General features: G+C 36.5%; 1 protein-coding gene across 4 annotated transcripts in view; it reads left to right on the plus strand.

Moving 5' to 3' along the window:
• The window catches only part of Lrba (LPS responsive beige-like anchor protein), a 537,881-nt gene that overhangs the window by 184,184 nt on the left and 335,307 nt on the right, over positions 1 to 18,390 (plus strand). For all 4 annotated transcript variants that reach the window (XM_037206706.1, XM_028858702.2, XM_037206707.1 and 1 more), the window contains one exon: positions 6,470 to 6,578. In XM_037206706.1, the coding sequence (XP_037062601.1) occupies positions 6,470 to 6,578 (109 nt within the window). The remainder of the gene's footprint in view (positions 1 to 6,469; positions 6,579 to 18,390) is intronic.

Consider the following 18,390-nt stretch of genomic DNA (forward strand, 5'->3'; position numbering starts at 1 on the left):
CAAGTGAGTGGATAGGTACTCATTTAAGGATGCTTGTGATATTAAATAAATATTTTATGAAAGGAGGGGGAAAAAGGGTGTGGAGGGAAATAGGGAAGAATGAGAACAAGGAATAGAAAAGGAGGGGTGTAAGAAAGAGATTTAAGGAAGGAGACTAGTATGTAGAGAGAAAATTATTTTCACCCTAAGAACAAAGGTTATGTTAATTTGTAGAGGCCATAGTCTTCGAAGTCTTTAGGATTAGCTTTATATAGTATTGGTATTTAGAATCAGGCTCCCACCTTACTGGTTTGTGATGTTTCTCTGTAATCAATTCTAACGGTATTACAATGTTGGAAGCATTGTCAAAGTAAGGGGTAGTACTTCTACTTTCTCAGTTGTCAGGGTTCATAGAAGTAGTTACTTCTTTTTCTATAAATGGTCCTATGTATGAGCAAATTCTGAGAGTAGCTGCTAATGGAGGTTATAGAAATCCAAAGACAGAGCAGTAATATTAGAAAACTTAGTAAAAATGTGTGTATGTACTTACCCAAGGTCTAGACTAGAATAATCAGATGTGGACAATGGCTCATAATGTAGTTATGGGAGGTAGCTGTCATCATTACTGTTATTTATTGAGCCTCAAGTGTGAATCTTTTGTAGTTGGTCACTTGATAGGGCTGTTTGTTTCCTAAGGTTGACACAAGCAGTATTTTTTCCCTTCCTCCTTGCACTGTAGATATAAATTATACATACATTTTCTTCTTAATATTAAAATATGTGAATCATTTCATGTTCTGCATTCAGAGATTAATCTACTTTATATTAAATACAACATTTGAAACTGCTTATAATTAAGACTTTGGCTTCTTCATTTGCCTTTAATTTTTCATTGCAATTTATTATGTAAATTAGGTAAATGGTATATTTAGAAAGATAAGCGTATACATGGGAGAAATGACCTTTTAGGAAAAAAATACATGTGTTGATTGAGTTTGTACAGTCACTTTAATGTTTAATCTAATGAAAGGACAAGCCACATTTCTGTTTAGGAGCTTGGGAGATGCTGATTTCAACACAGTTTGTAAATTGTTAAGGAGAATGCCCATGGTTCTGTTCAAGTATAAGATCATTAAATTACACACACACACACACACACACACACACACACACACACACACACACACTCCATAGTGACCGAGCACAGCTCTCCTGAATTGTACTTTTTTGATGTTATGGTTGATTTAAAAAGATTAATCAAAAAGTGCATTCTTTGTTAGTTGGGAAATAGATTGTTATATACAGAATACTAATTACGGTTGTCTATGATAATGTATAAAAGTGTAATAATATAATATACTATAATATTAGACATAATTGACATAAAATAAAGGTCTTTGTATGGTGAAATTACAGAATATTCCATAGAGAAGCAGAGGCTTGAAGCCAGTCTTTTCAGTTTAAGGTTTTAGATGTAAAGAATGGTGTGGGGGGAGCAGATGGAAAAATGATTAGTAGCATTTGTCTTCTGGCATTCCCTAGGTACCTGTTTGTGGGATTTTCCATGTACCAGATACCATTCTCTAGGATGTAGCTATGCAGAAATCTGGGTTGCCAGAAACATGAGGACTCTAAATATACAAGGAAACAAGACAATTCAGATACCCTAAATAAATAAAACAGGATCATGTTGTAAGAATAAAGAGAAGATGACTTATAGGGAGGTCAATATGGAATGGATATACAAACAAGAATGGCGAAGAAGTTGATTTTAAAAAAAAATTTAAAGAAAAGGCCTCATGTACTTCAGTCTGTCCCTAACCTCATTGTCTAGCCATGGCTGGTCTTAAATTCTTGATCCTCCTGCAGATGTGTGCCACCATGGTTGTGTGATTTAACATCTGATTTTTTTTAAGTGTGTATGAGTGTTTTCCCTGAATGTATGTTTGTGTATCATGTGAATGAAGTATCCTCAAGGGCCAGAAGAGGGTGTCTGATCTCCGGGGGTTGGAGTTACAATAGGTTGTGAGTCATTGTGTGTTTGCTGGGAATTGAATCCAGGTCCTCTAGAAGAGCAGCAAGTGCTTTCTAACCATTGAGATATCTCTCCAGCCCCTCAACATCTGATTTTAAAGTATGGGAACAGAGATAAACTACCTTAGGGAGAGAACAATATCTGTATTAAAACACAATTAGTAAAGAGTTGTAAAACAGATGGCTGAAACAAGCAAGGAAGAAAGTAGTGCGTTTCAGAAATATGAGAGAAGCATTTGATTTTTAGATAATATAGTATCTCAATAAGTTTACATTTAATCTTGTTTAATAAAATATATTATTGAGTTTTAAACAAGAGAATAGTAGGATGTAATTTATCATACTAGCCATATTTGTATAATCTGCAACATTCAGTGCATTTACATTGTTGAGTAATATTACCAACATTTATCTGCAGAAATCATTTTAGAAAATGGAACTTCTTTACCCATTCAACACTGACTCCCCAGACCTTCCTCCTCGTAACCCCTGACCATCATCATTCTGTTTCCTGCCTCTATGAGGTTGACTGTTCTCAATCTCAGATAAATGGAATCACAGTTTTTCTACAGTATCTGCTTATTTCACTTAGCATAATATTTATGTTCATTTTTTTTATTTATTATTATTACTTTGTGTGAGTCTGCTTATTTCACTTAGCATAATATCTTCAAATGTTCAATTTTAAAAAGTTTAATAATTACTATTATTATTACTTTGTGTGTGTTTGTATGTTCATGCACCACTATGAAGTCTTAATATATAATGAAGGGTAGTCAGATGTAAGGAAAGCTTACTTCCATGGTTGAGTCTAGATTTTATAGTGTACTAGTTGTTACAATTCTTTAAAAGGCAGGTAACAAAAATGTTAAGCCAATGGAGGATTTATTCAGTCATAATGTGAATGAAGCCTTGATTTTATTAGGCCATTTGTGCAATAGAATAAATTAAATGTAGACATATTACAGAGGAAGTATTGACAAAATGTGTTGATTGTAGGTCTGAAGGAAGACAGTAGAGAAAAGTGAGGAGGCTAGAATAACTTTGAGGTTACTTGACTGGGGAATAGGACAATGGTGTGCCATTGACTAATCAATTCAATTAATGTTAGAGTGCTGCAAGGCAATATATTGACAATAAATTCATGATGTGGTTTCAGGTCTCCAGAGGGAAACTAAGGAGCACAAAATAGTATTGTTCGTTGGCACTCTTGAAAGCCCCTGTTTTCTGTTTTACACTCCAAGGAAGTTATTCATTAGCAGGTTTAAGAATCACACTGGGGATTGTTTATAGTATCTAAATGTGTACTATTTAAAAGCATTTAAATTACCCTAATCATATCACCTCAAAATTGTAGACAAATGTTTATTTTTGACGTCGAAAGTAGCCAGGAGATAATTTGAAGCTGAGGGACAAGATATTTCATAGTGCATAAAAGATTCATAAAAAGAGTAAAATGTTATACAAAAGTAGAAAGCTGTTTTAAGTCCATTTTTATTTCTTTTCATCATTGCTTGTATAACCTCAATGAATATATATGTCTCAGGAGGAGGTACAGTCTCTATTTCTAGTCTAGGTGTGTGTAGGTGTTCTTTGTAAAGGCTCAAATAGTAATGTAGGATTTGTAGAACATACAGCTTCTGCTACAGCTGTTCAGCTCAGTATGATCCTATGTATTAGAAATAGTCACAGATGACACTTAAACAAGTGATCTTGTTAAGCTGTATTAACAGAATAATTGGTAAGCCAGCTTTGGCCCGCAGACTGTAATTTGCTGACCTTTATATTAGATAACTGGTAATTTGTTGTATTTTCTTTTATATTTTTTCATAAATTCATATTGTGCATTTTTCATGAACTCTTTTGTTACACAAATTTAGAAGCTACAATGGTACATATTTAGGCTCGCTAGCTGTTTACTTTTTGTAAAGAATGTGATAGTGAACTTACATCTATTTTTCTTGATTCTAGGAACATGTTCCTCTAGTATGTTACTAGAAGTGTAGTAATTGCTTTGAATCCAGTATGTGTGCAATTCATTAATTTTTGCCACAAACATTGCTAAAAAGTGAAGCATATTCCCTGTAGAATGGGAATTGAATGGTGCCATTGTGCATTGTTATCGGATCTGACATTTATAGGTGGGAACTTTTGAGTTTCTCTACTATCCTAGTTCTGCCCCTTTGTAGAAGAGAGTTGAGAAAATCACCATATAGCAGTCACATTCCAGAAGCCTACCATTGTATAAGTACTCGGTCACTACCTATAGATCCAAGACTTTGTGTTGAAATTAAAGAGGTTTAATTCTCTTGGTCCATGTGACTTGTTAGTCAAGGTCTTAAGAAAAGCTGACCTTGTTTATCTCTTGACTTTTAATATCAGAGTTTTAAAAACTTTTACATGATGATTTTCAAATTACATTCTTTTATGAGATTCTGCTCAATATTGTAAAATTTTTTTGTTATCCATATAATTAGATGTTCTTTTTGTTACAATATAGTATTTCAACATATGAATATTTTGCCCTTTAATGGATAATTTCCTTTTTGTAGATATTTGGGTAATTGCTAATGTTTTGCTAGGATGAATAATTGATATTAGAATTTTTATTTGTATTTGTATTTGTATTTGTATTTGTATTTGTATTCACATATTTTGTAATTATGAGTCTGTGGTTCTTCATATCATTGCCCAAAATTGGCAAATTGTTTTAGGTTATATATATATATGTGTGTATATATATATATATGTGTGTATATATATATATATATATATGTATCAACCCTTTTAATTCCTGCGATGAAACACCTGACCAAATCAATTAAAAGAAGGGTTTGATTTACAGGTTGAGAAGAAGTCAGTCATGGCTGGGAAGTCTGAGGGCCAGAACATGAGCATTGGTCACATTGTATTCACACTTAGTAAGCAGAATGTTATGAGTGCTTGTGCTCACTTCACTTTCTCTTTTGGATTCAGTCTAGGACTCTAGTGCACATGAAGTAATAGCACTCACACTGAGAGTGGGTCTCCCCACCTCAGTTAACCTTGTCTAAACAATCCCTTAAACTTGCTCAGAGGTTCGTCTCTTCAGTCCTTCTAGATCTTGTCAAGTTGACAACATTAACTAGCACAGGTGGTTTCATATAATACTGCAGTTTTAATTTGAGGTTCCCTGGTAAACAATGACACAGAGATGATGACATTAACTTCTTGAGTGAACTTATTCCAGGCTATATTGAGTCTTAGGGAGACTTTGCCCTTCCTAGCATATATTCTAGGATCTGATGATCTTCATCATCGACATTATTTGGTCCATGCTGAAACTTTTGCTTACTTTTTTCTCTGTAATGCCTTTTTTATTTAGATGTGTGATTTTCCTTTTTGTATAACTTATCTAACTAAAATATTCATCTTGTAGTTTTCACAAAAAAGCAACATAGAAAATTGTATTTACATTTTGTGACCAAAATACAAATGAAGAGCGTGCTGATGCTCATTCGTCCATGTAATACTTTTTGAGGTATTTTTCAGTGTTCTGATTCTGGATTTACTCTAGTTTTTGAATGTATGCTTGGACTTCTGCTGAAAGTCTAGGAATCTGCATACCTCCATCATGTCAGATTGTTTACCTATCTTGGTTTCCTTAATTCTGGGAGGTTGCTAACATCTTTGTTTAGCTTGTGCTGTCTCACTTGTAAATACAAATGCCTCAGTGAGAAGAGTCATGCTGAAGGACTTTGTCTGCTTTCTCCTCCAGGATCTTTGCCTCCTTAAATCTTGGCTGCCTTGATGTGTTAGTGCTGCCAAGATATAACAAAAATACATGACTTGTTCAATTCATACAACTTACTTATTTGTATTATGGTTTCACAGGTTTCAGTCCTGGCCAGTTGGCCCAGTTGGTTTTAGTCTGTGGCCAGACAGTATATCATGGTGGGAGTGTGTGGAGAAGACACTGTTCACGTCAGGGTGGCTGTAGGAAGCATAAGAGAGTAAAGTCTGAAATCCCGATATCCATTTAAAGGCACATTCCTGGTGACCTAATGTCTTCTAGGTCCACACTCTCAAAGTACATAACTCGCAGGATTGTCCTGGCCTGGGACAAAGGTCATTAAAACATGCTCCTTTGGGAAATACCCAAACAATGGTATCTTTCTGTTGCCTTTGAAGTAACGATACCCATCAGCTTTTATGTAGAATTATTAGTTGCATTAGTCAGTTGGCCAGTGTGATACAAACCAATCCACTGTCACAGAGAAGAAGCTTTTGCTGTTGTGTCATTTCATTTATTGAAGTGAAGTAATATTGATGCCTCATTGTGTATGACATGAGAACAAGGGATTAAATATTCCTTTTTCTTCAAAATAATAAAATATACTGCTGTTGAGCCCTGACTAATCACATATGTTTTATATATATATGTATTTATTTATTTGACAATATTCATCTCTTACAGATTACTTAGCCAAACAATGAAGGATCATTTAGTAAGAGTAGCAAATGAAGCTGAATTTATCCTGAGCAGACAGAGAGCAGAGGATATTCACAGACATGCAGAATTTGAGGTAAGATGCTCCTGTGTGCTTGGAGCAAGGATGCTCTTCTTTTTAGATGGTAATTAACTGCTTAAACCAAATGGCAGTATTGTCTAAAGAAGCATGCTATTTGTCTTCAAAATTTAGTCTGTGAAAATCATAGAGGATTCTAGGAAGGCCCTCTTGGTTCAGTACCAGTTCATCTGTCATTTGATCAGAGCACCTTCTGTGTTTTGTTAGTGGGAATGGGACTATGCTCTTATGGTTTCTAATAAAGAAATCAGTGAAGGACTTAGTCCTCTCTGGGGAAGTCTCCTGATATGTCTTGTGGTTATATGTATTTGAAGGTCACAGGGCAGACAACTTTTGGGAGGAGTTGGTTCCCTACTGTGACCAGGCCTAGCAGCCTGGGCCTTAGCCTGCGGAGTCACCTTGCCACATCTGCAGCTCTTACTTTGGTGTCCCATGAGTGACATGTTTTGTACAGCTCATCTTGTAAGCGGTGCTTATTTTAGCAGTTCTTTTTAACATGTGCAACAAATGTGAGTGAATTCATAACAGAAATGACTGGTTTCCTAGCTATATGAATGACTAAAACAGGGGTGAACTAGATAACTTGACAAGACTATCTGTTCAAGCCAGGTGGCGATGGCGCACGCCTTTAATCCCAGCACTCAGGAGGCAGAGGCAGGCGGATCTCTGTGAGTTCAAGGTCAGGCTGGTCTACAGAGCAAGATCCAGGACAGGCTCCAAAACTATACAGAGAAACCTTGTCTCAAAAAAAAAAAAAAAGTCTGTTTAAATTTGAAGACATTTGAAAGTAGTATGGGAGCCGGGCAGTGGTGGCGCAAGCCTTTAATGCCAGCACTTGGGAGGCAGAGGCAAGTGAAGCTCAGTGAATTTGAGGTCAGCCTGGTCTACAAAGTGAGATCCAGGACAGCAAAGACTGTTACACAGAGAAACACTCTCTTGAAAAACAAATAAACAAACAAACAAATAAATAAAAGAATGCATTATGGTTTCTATTATATAAAGATATATAAGCTCAATTTTTTGGTACTTTATAAAAGATGAAAATCATCCCACTACAGACTAGTGGGTATAGTTTAAAGATTATCCATAGTTTGGCCTTAAAAGAACTTTCTGAACTTTTGGCATCACTGGTTACTTTTTTCTTACAAACAGAGATGCTGTTGTATATTTGGACAGAGCCTGTAGCAGTCGAGAGGCTGATGTGTTTCATTTATTGTCAGTAACTGCTGCTGCTGCAGCTCTAAGGACTACATCTCTTTAGTTCTTTGCTTTTTATAACATCCATGACATCTTTTCCTTTTGTTTTCTGTTGAAGTTCTGTTAATGTCATAAGATCATTGATTAGGCATACATTTCAACTTTGTTCTTAAGAGTGGTTTTTTTTTTTTTAACCTGTGAACAGGTACTATATTAAAAATCATGTCATGTACAACATTGGACTTTTTCTTATAAATAGGGTACATACATGAATATACACATCTCAAGACTAAGTTTATTAAAAATTTTGTTTCTTAGAATTTCAGTTTGTACAAACTATACACATCTGTAAACCAGATGTAATAAAAATTATCACTTAATGATTTTATTTTTCATAGTCAATTTAAGTTAAAATTCATTTCAGTAATAGTTTCATGATGCTCTTTTAGACAATATTGCTTTGAATTTCATTTATTATACTATAGAATTCACTTTTTATTAACCTCAGTAGAGCTACGTACCATGTGGCCAATTTATTTGCTTGACTTAGTAAAAACATATTCCCTTTTAAGTGCACTACTTGTTACAAAAATACTTCCTTAACTCTGCGTGTGTGGCATATATATGTTTGTGTGGTATGCATGTGTGTACATTGAGGGTATATGTGCTCTTGTATGCCCATGCATATGAAGCTCAGAGGTCAATGTTGATGTCTTCCTTGATTGCTCTCCATCTTATTTTGGAACAGTTTCTCATTGAACCCCAGAGCTCATCAATTCAGCCATACTGCCTGGCTAGTTAGTTGTAGGTAATCTGCCTTTCTCTACTTCACTTCCCAAAGTTTTTGTGTACACTGCTACACAAAACTTTTAAGTGGGTCCTGGGAATCCAATCTCAGGTCTTTACCAAGGGAGCCATTTCTTCACCCCCAGCCACATTTTCTAACAGGACTTAAAGCATATTCATTTAGCCAAACATGCTTTTTTTGTATTTATCCTTAATGACAAATTAAACATGAATAGTACAGTTTTTTATGTTTCTATTCTTTGTACATTTTCAACTTAGTTAGAATATTAACACATCTTGTATGCTTAAATATATTTTTAAATATTTTGATGTTATTGGACTATCACTATTTTTATGCAGGCCTTTTCTGTAACCATACATTCTAGAAGTCATACATTTATAGCTATATGAGGTACTAAAATGTTCTTGATACTTTTATATAACTTCCTTTATGATCTGTAAATCATGTTCTGCAGCCAGCTTCTCTGCATGATTTCTTTTCAGTAATTAAATTAGCATTTCCAGCTGCTGAATAACTTGTTGGCCTTTTCCATTCATTGTGTTTCCTCATGCGTAAAATGTGAGACATCCACATATTTTTTAATTCTTTCAGAGTACCATTTTATCGGCTGGGTTTGGCAGATATATAGTGTGAATGGTTTATTTTCCTATTCAATCTTAAATAATAATCTAAAATATTAATCTTATGTGTCAATTTAAGTATGTACCTAATGCCTGATAGGTATCTGTCCAGAATGGCCATCTTAGAGTAATTTGTAAAGGGTCTAGGATTTCTTCCTCTTAGACCATCCGATTAGGTTGTTTTTAAAAAATAGATTTCAGACGACTGATCAGTCTCTTTGTAGGTATAAGAACTATAAAACTGTAAGATGTGTAACCTTGTAAGTTGGGATAATTGCCAGTGGATTAATGAATCTTGATTAACTGACATTTGGAATAGAATAAATAAATCGTATGTCTATTCTTTTGTTTTACTTTATTTGGAAAACTGGAACTGAATTAAATTTAAGTGAGGAGTGTTTTTTATTATAGATTTTCTGCTTGTCTTCAAAGCAGATCATGTCTGCACCTCAATATTCACATTCTCCATTGCTACAGAAAGTAGTTTTCTTAGGTAATGTAGTTCTTTGAAATAAATTATGAGCATCTAGCTTTGTTTTTAGATGATTTGAGTGATCATTCTTTATAAGCACAAAAAGCCACCAAAGCCAAAGAGTAATCTTTACTCATGGATTTATTTGGGATTAGAACCTCTAAACTAATTAATATTTTATGTCCTTTTTGAGATTTTGATCTGACCAGTGGATGTGTGATGTATTGTTGACTAGACATTTTAAACAGATTAATCAAAAAGTCTCCAATTCTGAGTTGCCACTTCATTCTTTGTCTTGTGTTACAGTGTTGGATTGTTGATACACTACAGTGCAGTACAACATGTATATGTATATAGTCTTTACTAGTTACTGACATTTTAACAGAAGATGGAGTGCTAGAAATATGCTTTTCTATTAGCGTGTTAGCCCATATAATGTAATTCAGTTGATCAATAATTTTAATATGGGAATGAAATGTCCTTGAAAAGAGAGATTTAGAAAAATTCATAAAATAACAGTGCCAGTTCTCAAATCTGAAGAATTGCAGTTATCCTGATTAGCCCAAACAGTCTTGAAAAATAGAACAGGAGGAAGATACTCACTGTCCCATTTCTGTACTGTGTATAGACTTAGTGACCAAAACAGTATGGTACTGACATAATTATAGACATAGATCAAAGGAATAAAAGTGAATAACTGCAGATATGTAAAGCTTATTGATTTTTGACACCAGTGCCCAAATAATTTACTGGATAATGTATAATCTTTGCTATTGAATTTATATGTTATAGTTGGTACTGTCCACAAAAAGGAAGTTCTGGAAACAGGCATTAAATATATTCATTGGTCATTGAATGCAGAAAGTGAGCTTCACTGTAAGGTACCTTCTTTCCAATCAAGTCAAGAGTTTGGATTTTTCACCAGGATGTGATTTTGATAGACTTAATTATGCTTGCTGCCAAAAGAGCAATTCATGTGAAGGGTGTAGCTAGGAGTTTCTCTGATCCTGCCTGGGCCCTGCAGTCACATGGCTTGCATATAAGGTAATCACACAGAGGCTTAATATTATTTATAACTGCTTAGCCATTAGCTCAGGCCTACCACTGACTATCTATTACATTTAAACTTGGCCAATTTCTGTTAATCATTATGTCGCCATGTCTTCCATGGCTTTACCTAAATGTAACAAAGTTTTTCTGTCTCCCACCAGGTCCACAGGTGTTCAAACCCAAGTAAACCCAGAGAGGCTTACATTAATTAGAACTGCTTGGCCATTAGCTCAGGCTTACTACTGACTAGCTCTTGCACTTAAACTCAACCCATTTCTGTTAATCTATGTTGCCACATGTTCCATGGCTTTACCTTGTGCCATTATATGCTGCTCCCTGGACGGTGGGCTGGCGTCTCCTGACTCAGCCTTCCTCTTCCCAGAATTCTTGTCTGCTTAACCTGCTATACATCCTGCCTGGCTACTGGCCAATCAGTGTTTTATTAAACCAGTGTACAAAAGCATTATCCCACAGCAGAAGGGGAGCAGATTTTCATTATCATTGTGCTACTCTCTTTTTATTCCTAATTTCAGCTTGTCACATATGTCCTGACTTTGAGGGCTATGTTCTTTATTATGGTTTTAAACCCAAGGTCTTTTGGAATGTCAGTGTGGTATCTGACAGATTTAGCTGGTCTGGAATGCTCCTTCAGATACTGTGAATGTTCGCTAACTCCATAGTTAGCATGTAGGTGCATGTTGTTATTAGGATCCAGGTGTTAACTTTTGCAAGAGAGCAATAATTGAAAGGAAAACTTATCCATCACTTTGGGATTTAGGCTGTGATCAATACTTTAGCAAATGATGTTGGCACAACCAGATATCTTCATTTGAAAGAGTGGAGGAACCTTTAGAACATGTGCACAGCATCACTCAGAACGGATCAGTGCCCTTTCTCAGTGAGAACCAAAATCTCTTATCAGAAAACTCGGTAGTCTATCTTCATAACTTTGTATTTGGAAATAGAATTTTTGGATATAATACCAAAAGTTAAATCTAAAACAAACAAACAAACAAACAAATAAATAGATTTATTGAGTTTAAAAATTCTCAATTAACTCAGGACAAAATAAAAAAAAATTCTCTTTTGTCAAGAATGTGGAAACATACTAAATGGAAAGAATATTTATAAACCTAAAGGTCTTGCATCCAGAATTTTCTAAGAAAACATAAACTCATAACAAAAAGATAATTCAGTTACAAATGTAAACAACTTTAGTGCAGCTTTTAAAAAGATGTATGTATAAATGACCCAAAACATGAACAATGTTCTATCGTTATTATTAGCAAAGCAAACCAAAGTGTAATCAGATAATACTTCCTATGCAGTGAAATGGCTATCATAAAAGGATAATAAAATATTTAAGATGACATGGAAATATTTGGTACACTGATACTTGAATTACTCTTTTCTCTCAGCCATATATTCAGTCATCTTAGAAATTCATTCTTTGCTATTTTCCTTAAAATTATGCACTTGTCTCATTTCTCTTACCTCAGGTTCTATTACTATTTTATATTTTAGGAAGGAGCCTCGTGTTTCTAACCTTAACCCATTCTCATATTTTCTATGTATCAGTAATAGTGATCCTAAAACATAAACTGTGACTTATTATGTCTCTCCCCCCCCCCCCCCCCCCACCGCCGAGACAGGGTTTCTCTCTGTAGCTTTATGCCTTTCCTGGATCTTGCTCTGTAGACCAGGCTGGCCTCAAACTCACAAAGATCCTCCTGGCTTTGCCTCCCGAGTGCTGGGATTAAAGGCATGCGCCACCACTGTCTGGTGACTTATGATGTCTTTTATGTAACTCTTTAGTTTTAAAACCATGCATTAAATAAAAAGTCTAAATTGTTTACCATGGTTTTGAAGACTTGATTGATCTGGTTCCCGAGTTTTCCATTTCATCTCACATCCTTCTCCCCATGTATTTTTCTGCAGTCCCTCTAACCTTTCCATGCTTCTAGTATGCTGACTTCTTCCTCCCTCAGAGTCTCTGTAGACTTATTACTTACAAGGTATTCTTTTTTCAGTGAGAAAAGTCCAAGCTTTTCCAAACGTGACATACATCCCTGATTTCTAGGTATGTGTGTGCTTCTGATGAGAGATGGATGATTAGATATGCAAAATGTAACAAGTGTTATGTGTTAGTTGGTAGTTGGAAGGATGGACAGAAAGTGCCCAGGAGAAAAACAAGTGAGTGCTATTTTTTTTTAAAGATTTATTTATTATGTATACGGAAGAGGGTGTCAGATCTTATTATAGATGGTTGTGAGCCACCATGTGGGTGCTGGGAATTGAACTCAGGACCTCTGGAAGAGCAGTTGGTACTCTTAACCTCTGAGCCATCTCTCCAACCCCCTGTGAGTGCTATTTTTAATTGAATGATGGGAAAGCAGTTACTGAAGGTGGCTTGAAGGAATTGAAGGAGCAAGTCATGGAGGCCTGTGCAAGCACTATAAAGATAAAGGGATTGAGCCAGGCAGGTATGTGCCTGGCTCACTTAGAATATGAGAAAATACTGTATTGGAGTGAATGAGAAGGGTGATTGGAAGGGAAGCAGATTGAAGCATTCATGTGGGTTCTTAGAATTGGGAAATCTGGGAGTTCTGTGAGCATGAATGAACTTTTCAAATGGACCACACTCTGGTTTCTGTTTTAGGTAGAGAATAGAGGGAAGGCCAGAGCAGAAATTGCCCTAGAGTTTGAGATAAGAAAGAGTGTTGTGATTATAAGGAATGGCTCATTTTGAGTGTGTCTTGTTTGTGCTCACAGTAACTAAGGTGTAATAAGAGAGAAAGTAGGAGATGAAGGTTCACTAGAAGGTTTTGATATGAGCAACTAAGTGAATGGTATTGGTTAAATGAAAGGTTATGAAGGAGCAGCTAAAGTCACAAAGGTCAGGGCCCAGTTTTGAACACATTAAATTTGAAGTATCTATTAGATGTCCACATGGAGATGTCTGTTAGTCAACTGATGTATAAACTTGAAATTCATTGAACGTCTATGTTTGGAATACAGATTGTGCAATGTTATTATACTGTTAACATTTAAAGCCATGAGTCAGAATGACATAACCAAGTCCAAGAATGTAGATGAGAGCTATGTTTTGGCTGAAAATGAGAAATGTTGATGCTTCTGTTCTTGAGACTTTTGATAAGAATGATATACTATGCCAACTGATGCTGCCTCACTAAGTAAAAGCAGGGATGAGAGTTGCCTTGGGAAGGCATCTCTTCTGCACTCTGCTTGACCTTTATCAAGTCGCTGCCTAGCAGTCTTCTACACTAGCACCCAGACATCTGCCTCTGTCCTGCTGCAGGACATTGTTCAACCCTTTTCAGAGCTCAGAGCTAACAACTTTAAATTAGTTGTTTTTTTCTGCCCTGTTCTTGTAACATGTTGGGGTTGAAACCACATTGTCTTTGCCTTTCTGTGGTTTTCTGGTCTTTGTAAAATTTGGAGAGTAGTTCAATTTTTTAATGGACAACATGACCAAATTCTAGGGAATTCTATCAGATTTAAGATTGTGGAATGGATTTTTTTTTATTTAGTAGTTCTTTGGTGTTTACAAAATAATAAGTAGTAGTTGATGAGTGCTTGTGTGCCAGCAAACACTGTATTATCTTGGCTGACTTCCACGTCTTAGTTTGACATTTGAGTATAGTCAAAAGATGATTATTTCTTCCTTGTTTTAATATTGCAAGTCTTTTATAAGTGATTTGTGTGTGTGGAACAGGATACAGGAAGTGTCTATACTATTCGAAGTCCCCTATGTGGCTATAAAAGTTTTCATCTGATTTAAATAATTAACCTAGGTAAATGGGAAAGAAAGTTTATTTTAGATTTCAACAGACAACATTACTTACATAATCACTTTATTCTTTCAACATACCTCGTATTCCATCCCATTCAAAGTAATTCATACTCTTTTGAGTGCCCGTGTCTGTGGTTTACATTACTTACCTACACATTTTAATTTGTTTTTACACCTATAATGGCGCTTTCCACATGCCGGTTATATGGTGCAGTATGAAAGGAGCCGGTGAGTCAGGCATCTTTGCTTTTATTAAAATCTATCTCTGGTCATCTTTCATACATAGTTGAAGGTAAGGTGAGAGGTTTTGTTCAATGGAGATGCAATGTTTTGCCACACAACTTTAGGAAATAGCTTGAGTTATGGTGTCATGTACTAATCCAGCTGTATGTATTATTTGGTTAGAAGAAGCAAATGTGATTCTCTGTTTTGTTGGGCTTTATCCATCAGAGGTTGAAAAAAACGGTAAAGGTCAGTCTCTCCTCTTTTTATACTCAGAAATTTGGAGAGTTGGATCTAAATTTTATTTTTAATTTTGTTTTATGAATAGCAAGAGAAAATTTTCTATGTAAGTATGAAATATGATGATAATTGTGGATCACTGCCAATGTAGCACTTACTTATTATCTATACTTTGTTAAAAAGTTTCTATGTAAGAGAATTATGCCATGCTGTGTGGTGGTGTTGTGTTCCCCAAAATATTGTGTACTCTAATAAATTTATCTGGGGTCAGAGAACAGACAGCCACTAGATACAAAGGCTAGAAAATGGTGGCACTCACACCTTTAATCCTAGCATTCCAGAGATAGAAATCCCTCTGGATCTCTGTGAGTTCAAGGCCACTTTGGAAATAGCCAAGCAAGGTGACACACGCCTTTAATCCCAGAAAGCCAGCCTTTAATCCCAGGGAGTGGTGGTAGAAAACAGAAAGATATATAAGGCGTGAGGACCAGAAACTAGAGGCATTTGGCTGGTTAAGCATGTGGCTGGTTAAGCATTCAGGCTTTTGAGCAGTAATTCAGCTGAGACCCATTCCGGATGAGGACTCAGAGGCCTCCAGTCTGAGGAGACAAGACCAGCTGAGGATCCAGCGAGGTGAGATAGCTGTGGCTTGTTCTGCCTCTCTGATCTACCAGCATGGACCCCAATAACTCACCTCAGGTTTGATTTTATTAATAAGAACTTTTAAGATTCCTGCTACAATGCTGCCTTTTCATTACAAATTTATTTTGTGTGTGTATACGTGGGATTCACATTATCATGGTACACATGTAATATATAGGGGCAGAGGACAACTGTTGGGAGTTAGTTCTCTCCTTTCACTGTGCAGGTCCCAGGAATTGAACTCAAATCATCAGGCTTGGTGGCAAACACCTTTATCCTCTGAGCTTTTTGGCCAGCCCAAGAAGAGATTTTTAAAATGCAATCTCATATGTTCATTTACAACTTTTATCCACATTGAATCAATGGGTGCCATTTATTTAAATTTAGAGATCATTCAGAGGCAAATGCTATAATGAATATCAAATAAAAGTAGAGGGCCTGGGGAGATAACTGCACAAACATGTGCACTTGAGATCCATTCCCTACCACTCATGTAAAAAGCTGGGTGGTGTGGCCCTGTGGCAAGTGTCTGTAATCCAAGTTCTGGGAAGGCAAAGACAGGCAGATCTGAGAACTCACTGGCCAGAGAGTCTAGCTGAATTGGTGGGAAGCTCTTGGTTCAGTGAGATATTGTCTCAAAAACTAAGGTGAAGAGCAGTTGAGGAAGACATCTAAAGTTAACCTCTGGTTTCTATATGAATGCATGTGTGCAGACACACGTGCACACACACTGAGACACGGACACACACATACACACACACACACACACACACACACACACACACAATTCATTAGATCTTGGTAGTTGATATTTTATGTCCAGCTACAGAAGAGAGTACACTAATGAAACAGGTTACCAAAACATCTTCATATGTATGCTTGTGGTAGCTATAGGTACTCACACTGGATGACCCAACCTTGGAGTGCTGGCAGTGGTCTAGAGGGTGCCTGGACTGTTCTACTCTGGTGACCAATCTAGTGAATACCTTAATCATCATTATAAAGCCTTTGTCCAGTGACTGAGGGAGGCAGATGCAGAGATCCACAGCCAGGCGCCTGGCTGAGCTCCGGGAATCCAATCGATGAGGGAGAGGAGGGATTCTGCAGGCTGGGGACATCGAGATCATGATGGGTAGATATGCAGAGATGACCGGCTACACTAGTGGAAACCCATGAACTGTGGACTGGTGGCTGTGGAGCCCCCATGGACTGGACTAGGCCCTCTGGATATGGAAGACGGTTGTTTGGCTTGAACTGTTTGGGGTGCACCCAGGCAGGGGGATCGGGATCTGTCCCTGGTGCATAGGCAGGCTTTTGGGAGCCCTGTGCCTGTGGTGTGATGCCTTGAGCAGCCTTGGTACATTGGGGAGGAGCGTGGACCTACCTAGTCTCAGTGTGCTGGACTCTGCTGACTCCCCATGGGAGACCTTGATTTTGGGGTTGTGGGGATGTGGGGTGTCTTGGGATGGAGGAGGGGGGCATCTGTGGGTGGTATACAGAGTGAGTAGAAAATTTCTTAATAAAGAAAAATTAAAAGAAAAAAAAAAGTTAAAACAGAACCAGGTAGTAATGGCGCACGCCTTTAGTCCCAGCACCCAGGAGGCAGAGGCAGGTGGATCTCTGTGAAGGAGAGTTCCAGGACAGCCAGAACTGTCACACATAGAAACCCAGTCTTGAAAAACAGTCAAACAAACAAACAAACAAAAAGCAATTAGAACAGAGGATAACATACTTCTCTCAATGCAAGGATCTGATTTATATCGAACAAAATTGTTAGAGAATGTTTTTTAGCGATAGTGTGGATTGACTAGTAATTGGTAGGTATGTAATTGAGCTGCTTGTCTAAGTTCAACCAAAATCTATTACTTGAAAAGGCATTTGTTTGCCCTGGTGAGCAATTTATTGTTAAAATTAAATGATTTTTTTCATTTCCTGCAGGAAACTATAGAATTATTTATTGGATTGCAATCTTGTCTTCTCTGGTTATGATCCTGAAAAAATAGTGAAATAATATTGACTCAATTGGTCTCAGTTTCTAATGCAGCCTATTAAGTCATGTTATTGCATGGTATTTGTTTACAAAATTGAACTCATTATTATGGGGAATATTACTTTAGAGTGAAAGTAGTGCACCTCTTTTGGAATTACCATTTATTAATTTATTTTAACTCACAGATAAGACTTAGTGATGTATATTAAGGTTTGAATATATTTGGGGGAATAACTAATTCAATCTAGTTAATGCGCATCATCCCCTCACCTGCTTATCGCTTTTCTGTGGTGAAAACAGAGATTCTATTCTCCAGTGGTTCAGTAATGCAGTATATTATTGTGAGGTCATCAATTGTAAAGTAGACATTTTAATTTTGTTTTTCTTTTATAACTGAATTTAAAGTTCAAAATTTAAGTTACATTGGAACATCTAAAAAATGAGATGGTATTAGTAGATAAGCCACCAAGATACAGCCTCTGGGCTGTCTGAAATCGGGTACCTGAGGTCTGACTCTCTGCTTATGGGATGCACCTGTGCAAAAGTGGTGATTGTACACAAGAGCCTCCTTCCAGCTCATGCCAGCCGGTCTACTGGCCCTAACCCTGTCGCCTCTGTCCAGCCCCTGATATTATTTAGTACATTTTATAAGTAATGCGCTGACATTGTTGTGGTCTAACTTCCATTGTTCTGGGTATGTTTTATTTTCTTTTGTTGATTTTTATTTTTATTTGTTTATTTATTTTGAGACAGG

The sequence above is a fragment of the Peromyscus leucopus genome, chromosome 6 (genome assembly GCF_004664715.2).
Source record: "Peromyscus leucopus breed LL Stock chromosome 6, UCI_PerLeu_2.1, whole genome shotgun sequence".
Classification (NCBI taxonomy): Eukaryota; Metazoa; Chordata; class Mammalia; order Rodentia; family Cricetidae; genus Peromyscus; species Peromyscus leucopus.